Here is a 19,427-nt window from a genome sequence, read left to right as displayed (position 1 = left end):
TTTGTATGTCACAGCTAAATTTCTAACCACGTGGGTGTATTTGTGACAGTGAAGCCTAACACTTGGTGTTGATCTATGGCAGTGAGAGTGGCGCGGCCGGTGGAATGAAGCAGTTTTGTGTGCAGGTCGCCCGCGGCGGACGTGAAGGTGCACTCGTCGCGGCGCGACAGCGTCTACGACGTGCTGGCGTGGACCGTCGCGGAGGACCAGGCCCTGAGCGCGCCCACCACCTTCCACTGCGACCTGCGCATCCCAGAGACCAACTTCACGCAGCGCGCCTCCACCCACTACGAGCCCGGTGAGTACCTGCCTCGTCTCCTCTACTCCACACACTGCCCAACTTTCCTCTTGATGAAGAGTGACGGCACGAGCGGCCGCTTGGGGCTCCTAGCTGAGACAGGCACCAGAGGTGTCCCGAGTGCAAACTTTGGGGACACGCTGTATCATAATATGTACCGAAAAGTGACACGAGAACAGAAGCAAAACATTCGACTAGACATGGGTCCGCAAACGAAGCATTTTCGAAATAAATGCCAATTTTATTTATTTATCGTATAATAAATAATAAGCAGAAGTAGGGGTGTGCTACCCGACCACGATATTTCTACACCTGGACTCCTGCGGCCTTTATCGGAAACACTCTGTTGTAGTAGAAAGGTAGTGTGCCTAAGGAAAGGGCATCGCATTTGTGCATATACTAACATGTGGTTCAGAGGTTCGTGAAGTATCACGATAAATACTCACGATAAGCCGATCTAAATACCCTCAATCACAGTCGCTGTAATATTGTGCTCACCTAATAAATAGGGAAAAGTGTGAGTAATGTGGAATCCTCTGTTATGCCAGTCCCGCCTGGATATCCGCCCTCCCTCCCCCCCCCCCAAATTCTATAATCCCTCCAGATCCTTGAGCGTCATGCACTCTGCCTCGCCCTCTCTATATGCCTCTGTCCCCCACGCGGATCCTCTACGACCTAATTCCTTTCCCCCATCTGCTCCTATTCCTCGAACATATCCCCATACTCTCCACCTCTCGCCGCCTTGATCCCCCTCACCCCTTGGTTTCTCCTCTTCTCTCCTGCCCCCACACCCTGCCACACCTTCACTGTCGTGTCCCCCCTGCCCTCCATCTCTACACCCTTCATTTCTTTTCCCAAGGTGGCTTCCATCAACTCCCCCTCCAAGATGATGCCCTCTCTCCCGCCATTTATCCCTCCTATCAACTCTGATCCTCAGCCCCCCTCCCTTCCTCTGTCCTTTCCCTGGTCTCCCTCTTCCCCACACTCCATCCTTTCTCCCCGCCTAACCTCTCCCTACCTCCCTTCTCCCCCTCCAAGTCCTTTTGTATTCCCCTCCTCTGCCTTTCCCCACTCCCTGTCGCATCTGCCCAGCACCCACCCCCTCCCCACTTATGGGTCCTCATCCTCCATTGGCTCCTTTCCCCCACTCCCCCCCTTCGTTTTTCTTCTCCTTCCCCCATTTTTATTTTCCCACCATCTGTCCAGGTTTCCCCCACCTGCCCTCGGCTGTGGTATGTCATATTTGCCAACTTTTTAGTGCATTGTTCAAGTGGATGTTCAGTGTTGTTCGTCTATCCAAAGTGTTGCGAACAGAAATCGTGCTGTCACTGGGTGTGAATTTTATGTCTCTTGTGAACAGAAACCAGACTGTCGTCCAGTTTTTTAATTGTCTGTTTATTATTTTACGTGTCTGCTTCATACGTATTTTATTAGCATCATCACCCCTTTGTTCTATGTTTTAAGTTCCACGACTTTTTCGCCATGTTACCATTTAAGTCTCTGATTTTATCGACTGTTTTTATTATTTATTACGTTCCTCTTTTTAAAACAAATTCTGTAGGCTGAAGAGCGGCATATTAAGCTGCTGCCAGCCCGCCCCCTTCGGGGGGAATCGAAACTCAATAAAGATAAAAAAAAATAATGTGGAAACATCTAGGATGTGTGCTGTACAGCGCTGCAGTCTAGCAGCTTTAGCAGGAAATTATTTCAGTAGTTCCCATTTGTCATGGTAGAGGTCTAGCAGCCAGTTGAGAAATGGACGCCGTGACAGGGATTCCGTTTTCGTTCGCTGGCGATATATGTATTCCTGTTACCTCAAGGTTAGATGTCAGTTTTGCGTTCCGGGAATCAAGTGACGGAAAATATGATGAGAAATACTGAAAAACTGAATAACCTACCGGAAACGCAAGAAGGAACATTTTTAAGGTTTTAATGCCAGCAGTTGTTAGTTCACCCATTCTACAGACACACGTCATGTCACTCAAGGCGAACTCTCGTTTATACATTTCAAAAGAGTTCACTGATTCAGTTAAAGATGAAAATACCAACGACGAAATTTCCCTCGTAATGTCAGAAGCCTGAGTTTTAAATAAATTAACATATATACGAAAATAAATGTCAAATAATTCTCTAAAAGTACTAAACTGAATATGGCTACGAAATCTGTCTGTTTATTTAACATGGTTTCATGCTTCCTGATTTTATGGACGCATATTTGCAGTTGTTGTAAAATAGTTATTCAAGTGGTTGCGCATATCTACTACCAGACGAGAGCAAATTTGAATTCCTGTGCGTTTGCAGCTGAGCACAACTTTATATTCTCATAGGTATATTGTCTTGAACATTAGTGAAAAATTCACTCGTAATTTGATTCTTGCAGCTGTCAAAACTTTAAAATTAAAATCTTAAGCGGCAGAACGACACTATTTTACCCAACCTGCCACACTAACGGACATGCTACATAACAACTGAAAGATGTATTACATTTATAAAATTACGTACATGACCCTCAGATCACAGAAGTGGTACCATTACTGGTTTCGATTTACTGCCTGGTCATCATCAGATGGTTTGATTACGTTACGTTGTAAATCGTCAGCTGAAAAATCCCGGGGAGATTCTCACTACGTAAACGGGCCTGCAATCTCAATTAGCGGGTTACCGTGTAACGTGTTCCAATCATCAGCTGATGGTGACTTGGTAACAAGTAGGAACCGATTGTGTGACCTGAGGATGAAGCAAGTAGTTAAAAAAATAGTGACCTTTTCAGGATGAAGTGGTACTGGTTAATTTGCGTGTGGATTTCCGTTGCTCACATCCGACAATTCTACGTATTGACACATCTTGTCAGTTGGAAGTTGGATTCGTCTGTCCACAAAATCTTCCACAACCAGTCATTGTCCACTTCAATGCGAGCAATAAAGTCTAAAGCAGAGGTCTCTCTTGCTGGCAGGTAAACAGGAAGCAACTCGTGCACATGGGTAATTTTGAATGGATAGCAAATAAACATGTTTCGTAGAATCTTACATATCGTGCTCACGGATATGTCCAATGTTCGGACAGTTCTTCGTGCACTGCACGTTTGTACACCACCAGTCGTCTCCTCCTGCACTGCTGTGGCCACTGCTTCCACTGACGTCGAATCAATTCGTTTCCTCCCTCTACCAGGCTGCACACCAAAAGAACCAGTCTTTTCGAATTTCCGAATCATTTTCTCCAGACCCACGGCAGTCATCGGCCGAACGCCTTTTTTCAAACCTTTCAGTGTCCGGAACTTCTGCAGAGCGGCGTGTGCACAGTCATCATTCTTGTAATACAGCTTTACAAGCAGGGCGCGCTCCTGCATTGAGATAGTCGTGGCGAACGTCGCTGACGCAAAAGGAGGAAAAGTCGTGTACCCGGCGTGTTCATACCAACTTCAATGGGTCGTGTGTATGACCGGTGCAAGTGTTTTCATTTACGTATTATGACACATACAGCGCCATCTATTCATCAATTTTCACTCTATTTTTTTCTCTTCTGCCATACGATTTCCCCTTTCTCCGATAACATTCCGTTGCAGTTTGACGATATCTGACCAGTGGTGCATTTTCTGCAGTGTTTTGAATGTTTAACTTTAATTATAAACGCCCTGTATTTACACTATGTACGCCTCATTACTGTGTTCAACCGTGATATCAGAACTACAAATACGTGATAATAATATCAGAACTTTCACCACTGTCTGTGAAATCAAACGAGAAGATACTCTTTGCTGTAATGAAACTCTCGCAGGCTGTACGCAAACAGGCGGAATGCAAACAAGTTGTTTGTGCAGTATAACGAGGACAGCACATATTGACAGCAGAACAAGCGTTTAATCACGTAGCAGAACTCAGACGGGCGAGCGCGTGTAGGATGTTGGGCTGTTTTTGTGTAGGCTAGAGCGGTTCAGAGAAGCTGGTAGGGAGCGCTGAGTCGTTCTCGTTCGGAGTACTGTAAATACAGAGTGTGTGTGGGACGGTGTGTGTGTGTGTGTGTGTGTGTGTGTGTGTGTGTGTGTGTGTGTGTGGAGAGAGAGAGAGAGAGAGAGAGAGAGACAGAGATAGAAGGGGAGAAAGAGAGAGAGAAACAGGCCACCTCGGTAGTGAATCACTGCTGTGAGTTGGTGAAAGAAGTGAGTCGCACGAACATCAGATCCGCAACACCAATCTACCTGAACATATTATATTGGTATTAAATGAACTAGATTCTCCTTTATAATGAAATGGAAGATAAACTTTTGATGTTTTAGACTTTTATTTTGTAACACTCACTTTTCTCCATTTACTTGCTCGAATAAGGGAGATTAAAGAGTTTCCTTTCGAAGGCGTTCCTGCAGCACATATGCAGCGTCACGCGCCTCCAGTGCTGGTGTACAAGCACTGAAATGTAAACAGTGGTTTGTTGCGACAATCCGGCTTGCACGTGCTGAAAGTGGAAACGTGAACTATGGCGAAGTTATTACCAAATGCGTCCAAACACGGTGAACTTACTGTTGTACTTTTCTTGGCTGCCGAAGGATAAATACCGGCAGACATCCATCGGAGAACGAAGAATGTGTATAGGGCACGTCTGTCGAAATCCATCGCTGTGGAATGGAAACTGCGACAAGGGGTCCCTTTGCTTTAAGATGACGCGAGCCCCATGTCGCAAACGTCGTGACGCAAAAGTTCCGCCAACTCAACTCGGAGCCAGAGTTGCGCTTACCCTGTAGTCCTGATCCCTCCCCACGGCATCGGTACCTCAGAACAGGTCGGCGATTCCTGTCGGACGAGGGTGTGTAGCAGGCAGTTTCGGACTTATCTGGCAGCAGGAATTTCTTTTAGGTCGTAATGTGTTGGATCTGTGATTAATCAATGAATTTTTAATCACATTCTTTGTTTGCAGGACGACAAGTGCTTCCTCGCAATAATAATGTGAAGCCTGACTCCAGAAAACACATACACCCCTCCGTCAACTATCACACGTAAAATTCCAGGGAGCCATTAACCTGCAGTAATTTGCATTTCATCAAAAAAGAAGCTAATCTATAAATTTTTTAAAGTTTCACTGCATGGGGACCTTACACAGCGTTCTATAAAATACACTGCTGGCCACCGTAAATGCAACGCCAAGAAAGACAAGAGGTAGCACAACAAAATTTATTTTGTAGATAACATGTTGACCAAGTATCAAATGATTACGTTTACAGACGTCTGTGACATGTGGTTCCTGCCAGAATCAGTAGCCGGAGTAGCCGCCATTGTTGGAGATCACCGCTGCCACACGTCTCGGCATTGAGTCAAAGAGGCGTTGGATGTGTTCCTGGGGTACAGCAGCCCAAGCAGCTTCCACACGTTGCCAAAGAACATCTGGTGTGGCAGCTGGGGATGTAATCTGGGTCACTCGTTGAGCAACCATGGAGGACATGTTTTCTATCGGCGAAAGATCCGGAGAGCGAGCCGGCCAGGGAAGCAATTCAATCTGGTTATTGACGAAGAACCTTTGGACAATGCGTGCCACGTGTGGTCGCGCATTATCCTGTTGCAATATGGCTGTGGCCGAGCCCTGAAGGTAAGGAAGGACAACTGGCTCCAGCACCTCGGATATGTAGTGCCGGCTATTTAAAGTACCGCCAATGCGTACTAGAGGCGTGCGAGAGTAATATCCAATACCGCCCCATACCATAGTACCCGGTGCAAGACCAGTGTGGCGGTGCATAATGCAGCTGTCCAGCATCCTCTCTCCACGGTGTCTCCACACTCGAATCCGACCATCGTGGTGCTGCAGACAGAAGCGTGCCTCGTCGGTAAAGACAACGTCATTCCATTCTGCCGTCCACATCCGTCTGTCATCACACCATTGGCGACGGAGACGTCTGTGGTTCTGCGTCAATGGTAGACGAAGCAATGGACGTCTTGCGGACAGACCACTCTGCTGTAAACGGCGTCGAATGGTACGCGCAGACACTGGATGATGCGTTACAGACGCAATGTGCTGTGCTATGGTTCGGGATGTCACTGAGCGATCCGTCACTGCCATGCGCACAATTTGCCTATCAGCACGTGCAGTGGTGCACCGAGGTGAACGCGATCGACCATGTCGGTCCGTCGTACCCTCCTGCATCCAACGGTCACATATCCGCATTACAGTTGTTTGATTTCGTCCAACACGACTAGCAAATTCTCTGTATGATAATCCACAATCTCGGTAAGCCACTGTCCTTCCTCTGTCGAACTCGGATACTTGATCAAACGATGTTCGCTGTTGTCTACGAGGCATAACTGATCGTCTTGTGAAACAACCACAAGGTAAACACACGTGCCGAACGTACACTCGTCGAAATCGCCAAGACTTAAATGGCGCTATGAGGTGGCGCCACAGGCGCGCGTGATGTGCGTCTGCGCTGAAATTAAGGTCAGTTGCATATCTCATCGCTGCAAACCCATGGTGTAAATTTCACTTGATTCGGATGCTTCCTTCAGGGTGTTGCATTTACGGTGGCCAGCAGTGTATATACTGTCTCTGTACATGATGAAGTATCTGTCGTGCCCACGGCCCTGCCGGATCTGATGAATAAAGACAAACAATAAAATAACAATTTGGAGTTTTCTTTTTCGAGCTTTCCTTCTCAAACCGAAGGACAATTCGATCAAAAATAAAAGAGATCGCGTTGTAAATACCGTATTTCATTTTTCTTTCCCAGTCATCATACTGATCTCACTGATGTAATTCGGTACCTGGTTAATACAGAATCTTTTGACAATACACAGCTCTGGGGAGTTATAATTCATGAAGTCCATCAATGTCTGCAGATGGCCTCAGATTGTTCATTTGGACGGGAGGACCCATTCCATTCCATGTAAACACGGCCCCCACCATCATGAAACTATTGCCAGCTCGCACCGTGTCTTGTTGAGAATTCGGGTCCGTGGCTTCGCACAATCTGCGCCACACTTGAATCCTATCAAGAGCTCTTAACAACTGAAATCTGGACTCAGCTGACCAGGCAACGGATTTATAGTCGTCCAGTCTGCAACAGAGGGGCGCTGCAAGCGATGTCGTGCTGTTAGCAACGGCACTCGCGTCGGTCGTCTGCTGCAGCAGCCCATTAAAATTAATTCGCCGCTGTGTCGTAACGGATACGTTCGGCGTGCGTTCCACATCGATTTCTGCGGTTATTTCACGTATTGTTCATTGCCTGTTAGCACTGACAACTCTGTGCAAACGTCGCTGCTGTCGCAGTGAATGCCGTCGGCCATTGCGTTGTCAGTGGTGAGTGGAGTGTCCCAAAGGGGTGTAAAGCAATTAAATTCTGATAACACACAAAATAATAATTTCCTGAATTTGAATTTTAGATAAAAGGTATTGGTCCCCGGTGTGATGAGTTCGAGGAGATTAAATATGTCCAGTTGGACAACAGTTACTACAGACAGTTAATTGGTACATTCTAAGTCCTGTCGGACGCCTATTACTGATGGTAGTTAATCAGCAGCATCACAAAATCCAAGTCAGTCGGCGTTAATCCGTAGAGGAGCACAGAGCCCAAGTGAGGGCGAGGTCACTTAAGTAGGTACAAGTTTCCCGTATGCGTAGCTGCACGCCGGTGTCTGTGACCGAGCGGTTCTAGGCGCTTCAGTCCGGAACCGCGCTGCTACGGTCGCAGGTTCGAATCCTGCCTCTGGCATGGATGTGTGTGATGTCCTCAGGTTTAAGTAGTTCTAAGTTCTAGGGGACTGATGGCCTCAGATGTTAAGCCCCATAGTGCTTAGAGTCATTTGAACCAGTTTTGATAGCTGCACGGCGTGTATTTACGTGTGTGATCCGCGGAAACCAGACGTAGGCATCCTTAGCGCCTTCGGTGACGAGACCCGCCCCTTTCCGTGGCGTCTACAGGACTTCACTCCCAGTGCGTTGCGGTCGGCCTAAATGTTTCAGCACCGTATTGCTGAGCGAGAGTCGCCAAAAGGGCCGGACCTTCGGGAACCCTGCAGTCACGCTTGTGTTACTAGTAGACAGAGTTGTCCAGTGCAGCATAACAAAACATCCTTAGTACAAAAAGCCTCCCATTAAAGGTGTAAAAGAAGGGTCAACGGGAGAAAGTACTGACACACAAGACCGTGTGTTGCGCTACCGCATGCTATATGTTTAGGTAAATTCAAAGACAAGAACACACAAACAGCAAAGCAAAGCTATATGTAGAAGGTGATTTTTTCCATCATCTACAAACTCTAGGGATTGATCGATGAGAGAATGTGGAACGAGAAATTCCCGAAATGCATGGTTTCCATGCTAGAGACAATTTATTCAATCGTACTTTGTTACAGAGACTGCGGTCTTATACGCGCTGTATCATGCAGTCACTGTTACAGTATGCCCGCTTTCCTCCTAGACGATGATACTGTTATGCGAACGTCTTGCCCTAGCGCCTTTTCCTGCCATAGTAATTGGCAACACTGTGTTCGATTCACTACTCTTGCTTACTAGCCTTGGAGTGTAAGCGTATTCGAATCGAGAGCTTGCCGACGTGGTGTACACTTACGGAAAAGCAAATGGCAACGGGCGGCGGGCAGCAATATTGTATGAGGAGACCTATCCCCGCCGACAACAATCACAGCAATCAGTGTTTGGAGCAGTGTTTCGCCGTTTGTCTGAGACAGTCGTTTCAGGAAGAAGGAAATCATGAAGGACGTGCCCGAAGTGTTCGGACACCAACTTAGAGGAAAAAGTGATTAACAGTGTGGAAGACGACCGGCGTTTAAGTGGAGGCAGTTGGCCCAGTACAGGCTTTGCCAGACGACCGTTTGGATAATTCTCGCCAGCCAGAGTATCCGAGCGGTTCTAGGTGCTACTGTCTGGAACCGCGCGACCGCTACGGTCGCTGGTTCGAATCCTGCCTCGGGCATGGATGTGTGTGATGTCCTTAGGTTAGTTAGGTTTAAGTAGTTCTAAGTTCTAGGGGACTGATGACCTCAGCAGTTAAGTCCCATAGTGCTCAGAGCCTTTTTTTTTTTGGATAATTCTCCACGACAATTGTTACTACCATTATCACTTAAAGCTTGTGCAAGTCATACTACTGACAAACTTTCCACATCGGGAGCAGTTTTGTCACCGGTTTGTTCACCAGGCAATCACGATTCCGGGATTTGTCATCCCTCCTATTCACAGATGAGGCAACCTTTACGAGGAGTGGTATTTTCAACTTTCATAACAGTCATCTGTGGGATAGTATGCAGAACTCCCTTGGTATGGTGACAGCAAATCATCAGCATCTGTGTACCCGGAATATATGGGCCAGGATAATTGGCGACCGTATTTTGGGGCCAGTATTCCCTCCAAGTCGCCTAACAGGCCGGAATTATCATCATTTCTTGTGGGTGACATTGCCTCCCCAGCTGGAAGAAGTGCCATAGATGATTCGAACGGTTACGTGGCTGCTACTTGATGATGCTACAGCCCACTTCGTCCTTAACGTCCGGACGCATCTCAGTCGTGTTTTCCCTGGTCGATGGGTCGGACGAGAGGGGTCCACTTGCATGGCCTGCTCGTTCACAGGATCTCAACCCGTCCGATTTCTGGTTATGGAGCGATCTCAAAAGTATCGTGTAGGCAGAGCCCATTCCAGATGTGAATACACTGGAGCCGCATATTCATCCTGTCTTAAACACTGTACAGATGCATCCTGGCCGATGTGAACCTGTGAAACAGATCATGTTACGTCGCGTACACGCATACGTTGAGGCACATGGAAACCATTTTCAACAAATAAAGCATTGGTTGCGTGGCACATCGCGTATTAGACCGCAGTTCCCTAACAATGTAATTCTGAATAAATGGTTTCTAGCATGAAAACCGTGCTTTCCGGACATAATATCATTAGATGTATATCCTGTGCCCTCTCATCTATCAATTCCTCGAGTTTGTACACGGTGGAAAAAATCTCCCTGTGCACTGCGTTTTATAGTGATAGATATGGAACTGCTTGTGGCCAGTATGTGGTGCATTCAAAAATTCCACAGATCACGTGATGTAATTAATCCTTACTAAATTGAAGGATGGCATTTATTTTGCCAGTACCTTCGCAAGGTAAAAAGGCAAAATTCCGCCTTCTATCTATAGACGGGACAAACGGCCCCGACAGACCGCCATGTCTACCTCCGCAAATGTTGCCATTGGATGCGGTACGGAGGGGCACTTCACCAAGCACACTTCTCTCCCTGTCATTGTCCGGTTTAATATTGCTCGTTCAAGTAAGTACTCAGTTGGCCTCACGAGGCTGAGTGCAACCCGTTCCAATCTTCCTGCTAAGGAAAATCCCTGGTAGCACCTGAAACCTATCCCGGGTCCTTCACATGGCTGTCAGCCGCGCTGACCACATTTTTTTTTTTTTAAGTGAGACAGATTGATCCCACGCCCACGAAACCATGCTGTTACTCGCCTTTCTTAAAAGCAAAAAAAAAAAAAAAAAAAAAAAAAGGAAGAAACACCGCTAAAGGAGAAAACAACCATTTCTCTGCGGAGGCTGACAATCAAGATCACCAATGAAACTTTAAAATGTGAGACTGGTTGACGTTTATGTTTATTATTGTACTCGTAGTTCAAATGTTCAAATGTGTGTGAAATCTTATGGGACTTAACTGCTAAGGTCATCAGTCCCTAAGCTTACACACTACTTAACCTAAATTATCCAAAGGACAAACACACACACCCATGCCCGAGGGAGGACTCGAATCTTCGTCGGGACCAGCCGCACAGTACGCGTAGTTACTTAATATACCTAACCAACAACTAGCTTTATCCAAACTGTTTGTATATATTGGGTTTCGAAATAGATACATATTGCATTAATTTCTGACTAGTCTTACTACCAGCGACTGAATGAATGAATGCATGCACGCTCTTACGTAACTGCCTTGTATGATTTGTCTCTCACTGTATACGAAAGAAAGAAACGAACAACAGGGCAGGTAAGAAGGGCTGTCACCACCAGGGAATGAAATAAACGCCGAGACAAGAGTAGTCGCGACCTGTCAGTGGGTGAGACGTTGAAGCTCTGTTCAGTAGACAGCGGCACTGGCGATAATAATACAACAATGGACGCCACGTGTAAGTATTTTCTAAACGTACGGTTAGATGAATCTTTAGTTCAGCAACCTCCAAGTGTACCGCATTGCCGGTCGGGTGACCGAGCGGTTCTAGGCGCTACAGTCTGGTACCGCGCGACCGCTACGGTCGCAGGTTCGAATCCTGCCTCGGGCATGGATGTGTGTGATGTCCTCAGGTTAGTTAGGTTTAAGTAGTTCTAAGTTCTAGGGGACTGATGACCTCAGCATTTAAGTCCCATAGTGTTCAGAGCCAATTGAACCATTTGTACCGCATTCTTGGTTTTGGCGATAGAAGAGTTCGGAAACACATTCTGCAACGACCTTTATTGAAACGAAAACACATTATATTTTGAATTATTGGCAGTTTCCAAAAGTCGGGTAATTTATCGTCACATGTAAGGCTTCCGTGAGGCGGGTCATAGAACTACCAATAACATCGACATTCCGAGAAAATCGGGACATCTGGTTGCTCAACGCCTTGCTAACACATGGAGGAGATCTTTTGAGACCGTAGGTGTTAGCCGAGCTGCAGTCTGAGAAAAGCTTACTGCGAGCAGTCACGTCTCGGAGCTATTCTGAGAACTTGCGCGCGCGCCTCTGACTAGAGACAAGCCGGATGGGAACGGTCGGTATTAAATTAGAAGCGTGTGTACCCTAGCCCGCACAGAGCCCGCGGTGCCGGGCGCTAACAGTACCCTCTCCCACCAACCCCCGGCCCCCTGGCGCAGCCCCGTAAATCTGGGCCTCATTAGTTAGGCGCTCGCCAGAGGAGTGGCTGGTGGTAGCGGCGCGCTGCACGGGCCGCGCGACAACCGCCTGTGGGCGTGGCCGTGGCGTCGCGACGCACCGCACTAATTTATTTATGCGCGGCCGCGTTGGCAGCGACATCGCCTGCTGGTCTGGCTCTCCTCTTACCGCCACACAGTATTTTCCGCCGCCTCCCTGTACCTCGCTCTGTTTACTCCTACTACTCGTATCACGAGCGGGAACAGCTTCCACCCAATCGTCTTTTGCAGTAAGCTGTAACATCATATACGCTTTCCACCTTCCACCACGGCTGGAAATTACCTTCTTAAAGTTTTTAATAAAATTTCAAACAATAACTCATCGATTAATCTCAACGTGATGTTTTATGAATTATGATGGTTTTATGTATAAAACAGTACAGCTATTAAAATTGCTTATGTTAGTGACTGCAATTAAATTTTAAGTACTGACGCATCCTGGCACCATTTCCCTCAATGTTCAATGTGTGTGAAATCTTATGGGACTTAACTGCTGAGGTCATCAGTCCCTAAGCTTACACACTACTTAACAGCCGGCCGGAGTGGCCGAGCGGTTAAAGGCGCTACAGTCTGGAACCGCACGACCGCTACGGTCGCAGGTTCGAATCCTGCCCCGGGCATGGATGTGTGTGATGTCCTTAGGTTACTTAGGTTTAAGTAGTTCTAAGTTCTAGGGGACTTATGACCATAGCAGTTGAGTCCCATAGTGCTCAGAGCCATTTGAACCACACTACTTAACCTAATTATCCTAAGGACAAAAGCACACACTCGAACCTCCGCCGGGACCAGCCGCACATCCATGACTGCAGCGCTCTAAACCGCACCATTTTCCTATACCAGTTTTTCTTGTCTTCGGTGGTACTGGCGTGGCGCAATCAGGATGTTACCAACATGGGTTTAGTTAGTCTGTCAACCTTCATACGGAGACGAGAATGGTATCATTGGTTGGAATGGGTGTTCCGCTGCAACAGGTTTGTAATTCTCATGACGTTGGCAAGACTAATCTGCTGAAGTAGCAAGGTATTACTTTTAGTCAATTCGTTTACTATTCTAACGAGCACATTTGTTTATTGAGGCATCAGACCCTTTCTTTCTTTCTTTTGCCTGTGCCTTTTTCCCGCAATGACGCAGGGTCGGCATGGTTAATCGGATCTGGCAAAGTTAATTTAAGTGGTGGCCGGATACTCTACCTGCTGCCACCCCGTACCTGCCTGGACGGAATTAGTGTACCCCAACTGTCTGTGTCTAGTGTAAGCCACGGAACAGTGCGAATGTGTTCAGATGTCTGCGAGCCGTGTAACTGAGGCGAGACGTGGGGACCAGCCCGGTATTCACCTAGTGGGATGTAGGAAACCGCGTAAAAACCACATCCAGGCTGGCCGGCACACCGGCCTCCGTCGTTAAGCCTCCGGGCTTATTCGATCCGGGGCCAGCGTGCCTACCCGAGTCCAGGAAGCAGCGCATTAGCGCTCTCGGCTAACCCTGCGGGTTTTATTGACGCAAGTATCAGAGCCTTTCAGTGATCACTAGAAAGGACGTTTATCAGATACGAGTGCTTTCACTTCCATTCGGTCTGCTAACTATTGGCGACATGTCCTAAATCAAACACTCTGAAATAATTGACCATAAACTTGCCCTATAGTAAAAGAGACAAGTACCAGTCAGTAATTTGTTCCAACTGCTCACTGAAATTCCTCTAACTTAATTCTTTTATACAGAAACAGACAGCCTCTGTTCAGTGCTACTCCAATGAATGCTGAAGACTGCTCTTTAGCTTGTAGTTATCATGTGTCCACCCGTGTCTATCAATGTCTTCTCGCAGATGAAATTTTTATTGCTCCATCAGGTGCTGTTGAAAAGCATCACTGCCCTCCGCATGTTTGGATTCCTTGTTGAATCTCTACTGTCCTTTAATCTGCCCCTTTCTGAGCTTTTATTCCGTTCTACATGGATTCTGGATGCAAACGGCCCCCTGAAATATCTGTCTAGAATATTCTCTTGGAACCCTTCGTTTAAAAATTCCTTCATTATATACATCGAAAGGTTACCGCTGATGCCTGTGACCTCGACCTTCCTCGCCTTGGCGAATCGTCAAGAATATTCCTCACTGGTTACTCAAAGCCAACAGTTTTCGGTTGCCTCAGGAAGCGTTATCTCATCCTATTGGTCATCCGCCTGTTTCACGTGCTTCAAAGCTTGTTTCCGCTTCTAGTTATAATCTGACATATAAATTAAAATTATTAACATTTTCTGATCTGGCATGTAATTAAAGTTATTATCATTTTCTATGTTATGGCAATACGCATCTATGAGGCTTGCTGAGGAGTAATGCTTCCGAATTCTGTATTACGTTCCCAAGATCGGTTGAGATACTACATGTCATGCGTATGATAATCCGTTGAGGTACTAAATGTCGTGCGTATTACACGGTCAACATTCCCGCTTTGATGACGCAAGTTGCAACCCTCCACTGCTAGAACTCACCGAATCGTAGCGCGTGACACGGCGGGGTATAACGTTAGCTATCTTGGTGCGTGATAAACAGCGTGCTGTAATCAACGTTCTAACCCTCCACACATGGAACACTCGGAACACTATGTGTTTCAGCATGACTATGCAGACCACACACGAGTGCCATAGCATCTGCAACGATCCGACGCCTTGGATTCACTGTTATCAATCATCTTCCACAGAGTCCCTCCTTGGCCCCATCCGGTTTTCAGCTTTTTCGAAAATTTAAAGAACTCCTTCGAGGACTTCACTTCGATAGTGACGAATCAGTACAGACAGACGTCAGATTCTGGCTCCGGGCAACAACGTCAAACATTCTACAGTGACGGTACGAACAAACTGGCCACTCGTTAAGAGAAATGTATTCGTATCCAAGGAGACTATGTTGAGAAATAAATATGTAGACATGAGGAGTAAAAGCGTAGAATGTTTTAAAGTTAGTAAGATTTAAGAAAATTCAATAGTTTAGGCAAAAAAGAAGGAGGCATTTCTTTTCAGTACGCCCTCGTACTTTACACGTATCTCCTAACAATAATGAAACTTTCTCTACCCTAACCAATGTAGACGGAAAACTATTAACCGTAAGGATATCCAGCATTATAGGAATGATGTTCAGGCGGTGCGCTGCAGGATTTGCATTAGGACATAGTGTCATGATCTGCCGTTAGGTGCCGTGCCGGTACTGGTATGGCAACGTAGGTTAGAAACACAAGTAGGGGTGTAAATTATAGTTGCAGACAGTCAACATGGGTCTGGACGAGGTGAGCAGGACTTTACTCGTAAAGCTGTTTTATCGAAGCAACAGCAAGAGTGTTGCTGCTCTCTGCAAGTATCGACGCCACATCGGGGTTGCAGAATGTGCTTCGGAAGTTCGAATTAACTGGTGATTTGGGATTTCTCCTGGGAGTTGCCGCTGTCCAACTGGGCCTCAAATCGTTGGAGAAGTTACTGTTGCCATGGTTCAAATGTTCAAATGTGTGTGAGTTCCTAAGGGACCAAACTGCTGAGGTCACCGGTCTCTTGATTTACACACTACTTAAACTAACTTATGCTAAGAACAACCCTCCATGCCCGAGGGAGGACTGGAACCTCCGGTGAGAGGAGCTTGCCATAGTTGAGAGCACTGGACGCAATGTGCAATATTCGAACAGTGCACTAACTGTGGCGCGCCAGCTGTACTTTTTATTGTTCACCGTTCGAAAATTGTGAGTGGTATCTCTACTGGTTTTACAGGGTGTTGTGGATGGAGTTGTCGTTGCACTGAGCAGTGTTTGCACCCTGGAACGTATTCGTGGTACGCGATTAATAAATGTTATCGTCTCTTGTTGCAGTTAAAATATGTTCGTTTCAGTGGTTTATTCGTTATTTCTCTTCCACGAAATTTCATTTTCCTACGATCACTCCTTCTTCATGGGGGTCCTCTCGAGTAACAAAAGTTTAATTATAACCACCCTTTACATGTCAGAGCCCTGTTTGTTGTCGAGGGGATCTAAAGTTTTGCTAGGTTTTCCCACAGTCTATTTTGATGTGGAGCATATTTGCAACATCCCACAATGATATGATCAAAATCTCCGTCGTTCTCTGGATGTCCACTGCATATGGGCGAGCCTACCACTCGAATCCTGCAGAGATGTACAGAGAAACATGGATGTCCCAACTTTATTCCGATAACTGATGTTACATATCTCCTTGGCGACTTTTCTGACTATACAACGTTTTTGTTGGTATACTGCAAAGGACTGGAAGCTCTTTTTCTGTTGCGATATTTGCCACTGCTGTTCCCCCTGAACGTACAATTCTTTCATTGAAACATGAATAAAGGCGGAACATGGAAACTGTGCAAATATCGAATGCCCTGGTTTCCCTTTTTTTCCAAGACGATCTACTACTTCATTATGCTGAATACCTAACTGCCGTTTTATACACATTAGATCTGCGGATTTAATTTCACTGTTGGCCTTTATTTTCAATTCCAACCACATCGTAGATACAGCTATTATCAGCATTCGACTTTCGATGCTCTAATTGCTCCGAAGCGCTTCTAGACTGTCAGAATTAGTGTTTTGTGCCCTTTTTTATTTCCAAATTCAGCTACTTCTTTAATTATTGTTACTTCTGCAGTGCAAATCCTCTTAATGGTGGTAATAAAAGCGTTTTAGCTGTCTGCAGCCTAGGGTAATAATATGAGCAACCAACACCCTCAAGTGTTTTGGCTATGTGAGCATAAATAGAGATCTGCAAAAAATCTGGCAAGTAGCTTTCCAGGTAATTTATCACTTCCCTATTAGCTGTAAATTCCTGACCCATTTTGTCTGGCAGATAAAAAATCTAATGGATGGCAGACTGTTGTTTCGTATTCTTAAACGGACACCTTTGGCAACATTCGGTGCTTCCGTGTCAAAGGGAAAGTAAATCTGAGACACAGGAACCCTGTTACTAACAGTGGTATTTTTTTCTACTCTTCAGGGTAACATCTTTTTGTCAAACACTTAGCTTTAACTACGACGGGATGTTTAATCACTACGGATAGTTGAAGGAGAAACTTTGTAGTGAGTAGTTGTCTACGGATGGCACGAGATAAAGTTAACTACAGATATGATAATGAGCGAATCGCTGTGCAGAAGTTTCACAAGTTAAGAACTAGGTGCTATTCTAAAGCTCTCTACAAGGAATTAAATTTGAATACTGACTAAAAACACTGTATAACAATAACCTGTGTCTTGCAGAGTCGACTTATGCAAGAAAAATATGCCTTGCCACTTGTAAGTTACAATGCCTGAAGAGACCGACTAATCTGTAATCTGATGTGGTTGAGAAACGCCGAGTGAATGGCTCGTAGAGCTGCATCACGTAGCCTTACGTGTACCGTCGCGAAAATCTTAACAAGCACAAGAGCTTAGGCGGTACATGATTAAGTGCTGTCTTCCATGAAAACCACTCAACGTGAGTTGGGACGTTCCAATAATGCAACTCGAAATATATGTATCAGCAGGTGAGAGGCACTTTGTTGCAATCATAGACAACGGCAAGAATGTAAACTACTGCAATTACGTACGCCAAAATTTCTGGATAAGTATTATAATGATCAAGGTAAAACTACAACAGAGATTACACCTAAGGTGACTGCACTACATCAGGTGCATCGTGTTCAACATCAGAACTTAACTTCATCACATAAGACAATTTCCAAACCCACATTTTATTATTCTGATTTTATGAGCGAGAGCGAGAGAGAGAGAGAGAGAGAGAGAGTGGGAGAGAGAGCGAGAGAGAGAGAGAGAGACATATGAGTCCCTTGTATGCACGGATATCGGAACTACAAACAGTGGCTTCCGCATGTTCTGGTGAAATAGACCACACGAGGCATTAAGCTCTCCCAGCATTTCGAATCAAAAAGTAACACGAGATTTGAGTTCAGCTGGCATTGTTGTAAAGTGCGGGGGCGTACTGTAAAGTAATACCTCAGAATTTTTTTTGCAAAAAATCGTAAAAATTTTTGAATGAAACAAACTTTATTAACATTCTAAATGTTTATTCTTCATGTCTACATATTTATTTCTCAACATTGTACCCCAGGCGACGAAAACATCTTTCCCAACGATGTCATCAAATCCCGTGATAGAGTCCGCTGAATGCGCCTATCCCGAAAGACAAGCGTCTATACTACGACCATTCGACAAGAACTAGGAACAAGAATTAAGCATTGTCAGCAACAACTCCATCCCGTAACTGAAACTACGCCTCCTGATTGTGCCCCAGAAGTCAAAGCTTCACGTGAGAAGAGAGCTATATCCCACCGCGCTTTGCAAAGACACACTTCATTAGAAGACAAATTTGTCAATAATTGAGATTCTCTGAAAAAACAAATTTCTCTCGTGTGTCGTGTGGATGCACGTAATGTGAAACAAAGGCCTCACAAAAGCAGCTGTGTTCCAGAGTCAATCAAAATTTCGAAAAATAAATCTGTTGAACGAGAACGCTATGATAGTGATGTAGAGGTACAAATTTATATACACGGCCGCTCTTACATCATGAAAACACATCCACACATTGAGTCATATGCATTATTACGGAGCATCTCGTGTACGTTATCAAAGAATCAAAAACACCGGCAATCGCTAGTATCACTTCTCTCGCCAAGCAGTTGAACGACGAATTTGTTTATAGTTGGATGTTAGGTCGTGACTGATTCATCTCTGGATGATGGTTCGAATAATCGGTCATTTCCACAGGGGTGATTTGATGCGTGTGACCACTTTTTCGACAAAAACGATACCTAAATAAAGTTGTAGAGACAGTCAGTTCCTATTCTAATTATTGCCACAGTCGTTAATTGCCAGTTATCTGTTATAAATCTTCATCTTTCCTTTCCAGCTACTAATCAGAAGTCAACAATAGGTCCACATCTCACATGTTACTGAATTGTACATGGTCGAAACATTCACCAGCTTTCAAACGAAATAACATGCATACTTAAGATAGAATTTTATGAACTTCGTCCTACAATGTGCAGTATTGATACTGTATTATCAAGACAATAATTGAATTTCAGAAAAACATTACAAGAATGTTTTATTAGACACTTTGTCTCCATAGCTGATGATTAGTTCTAGAGCCGCGCGGGGAGGTTCGAGTTCTCCCACGGGCAGGTGTGTGTGTGTGTCGTCCTTAGCGTAAGTTAGTTTAACTTCGATTAAGTAGTGTGTAAGCTTAGGGACCGATGATCTA

The 19,427-nt window shown here is 45.5% G+C and overlaps 1 protein-coding gene across 4 annotated transcripts in view; it reads left to right on the top strand.

Moving 5' to 3' along the window:
* Positions 1-19,427, top strand: part of LOC126483740 (hemicentin-1-like) — a 1,186,523-nt gene that overhangs the window by 722,876 nt on the left and 444,220 nt on the right. For 3 of the 4 annotated variants that reach the window (XM_050106870.1, XM_050106873.1, XM_050106869.1), the window contains exon 4: positions 114-298. In XM_050106870.1, coding sequence (XP_049962827.1) covers positions 114-298 — 185 coding nt within the window. The remainder of the gene's footprint in view (positions 1-113; positions 299-19,427) is intronic. The other variant, XM_050106872.1, reaches the window with a different exon arrangement.

Source organism: Schistocerca serialis, chromosome 6 (genome assembly GCF_023864345.2).
Source record: "Schistocerca serialis cubense isolate TAMUIC-IGC-003099 chromosome 6, iqSchSeri2.2, whole genome shotgun sequence".
Lineage (NCBI taxonomy): Eukaryota > Metazoa > Arthropoda > Insecta > Orthoptera > Acrididae > Schistocerca > Schistocerca serialis.
The sequence above is the reverse complement of the archived record's forward strand: the minus strand, read 5'-3'. Positions and strand labels throughout refer to the sequence as shown.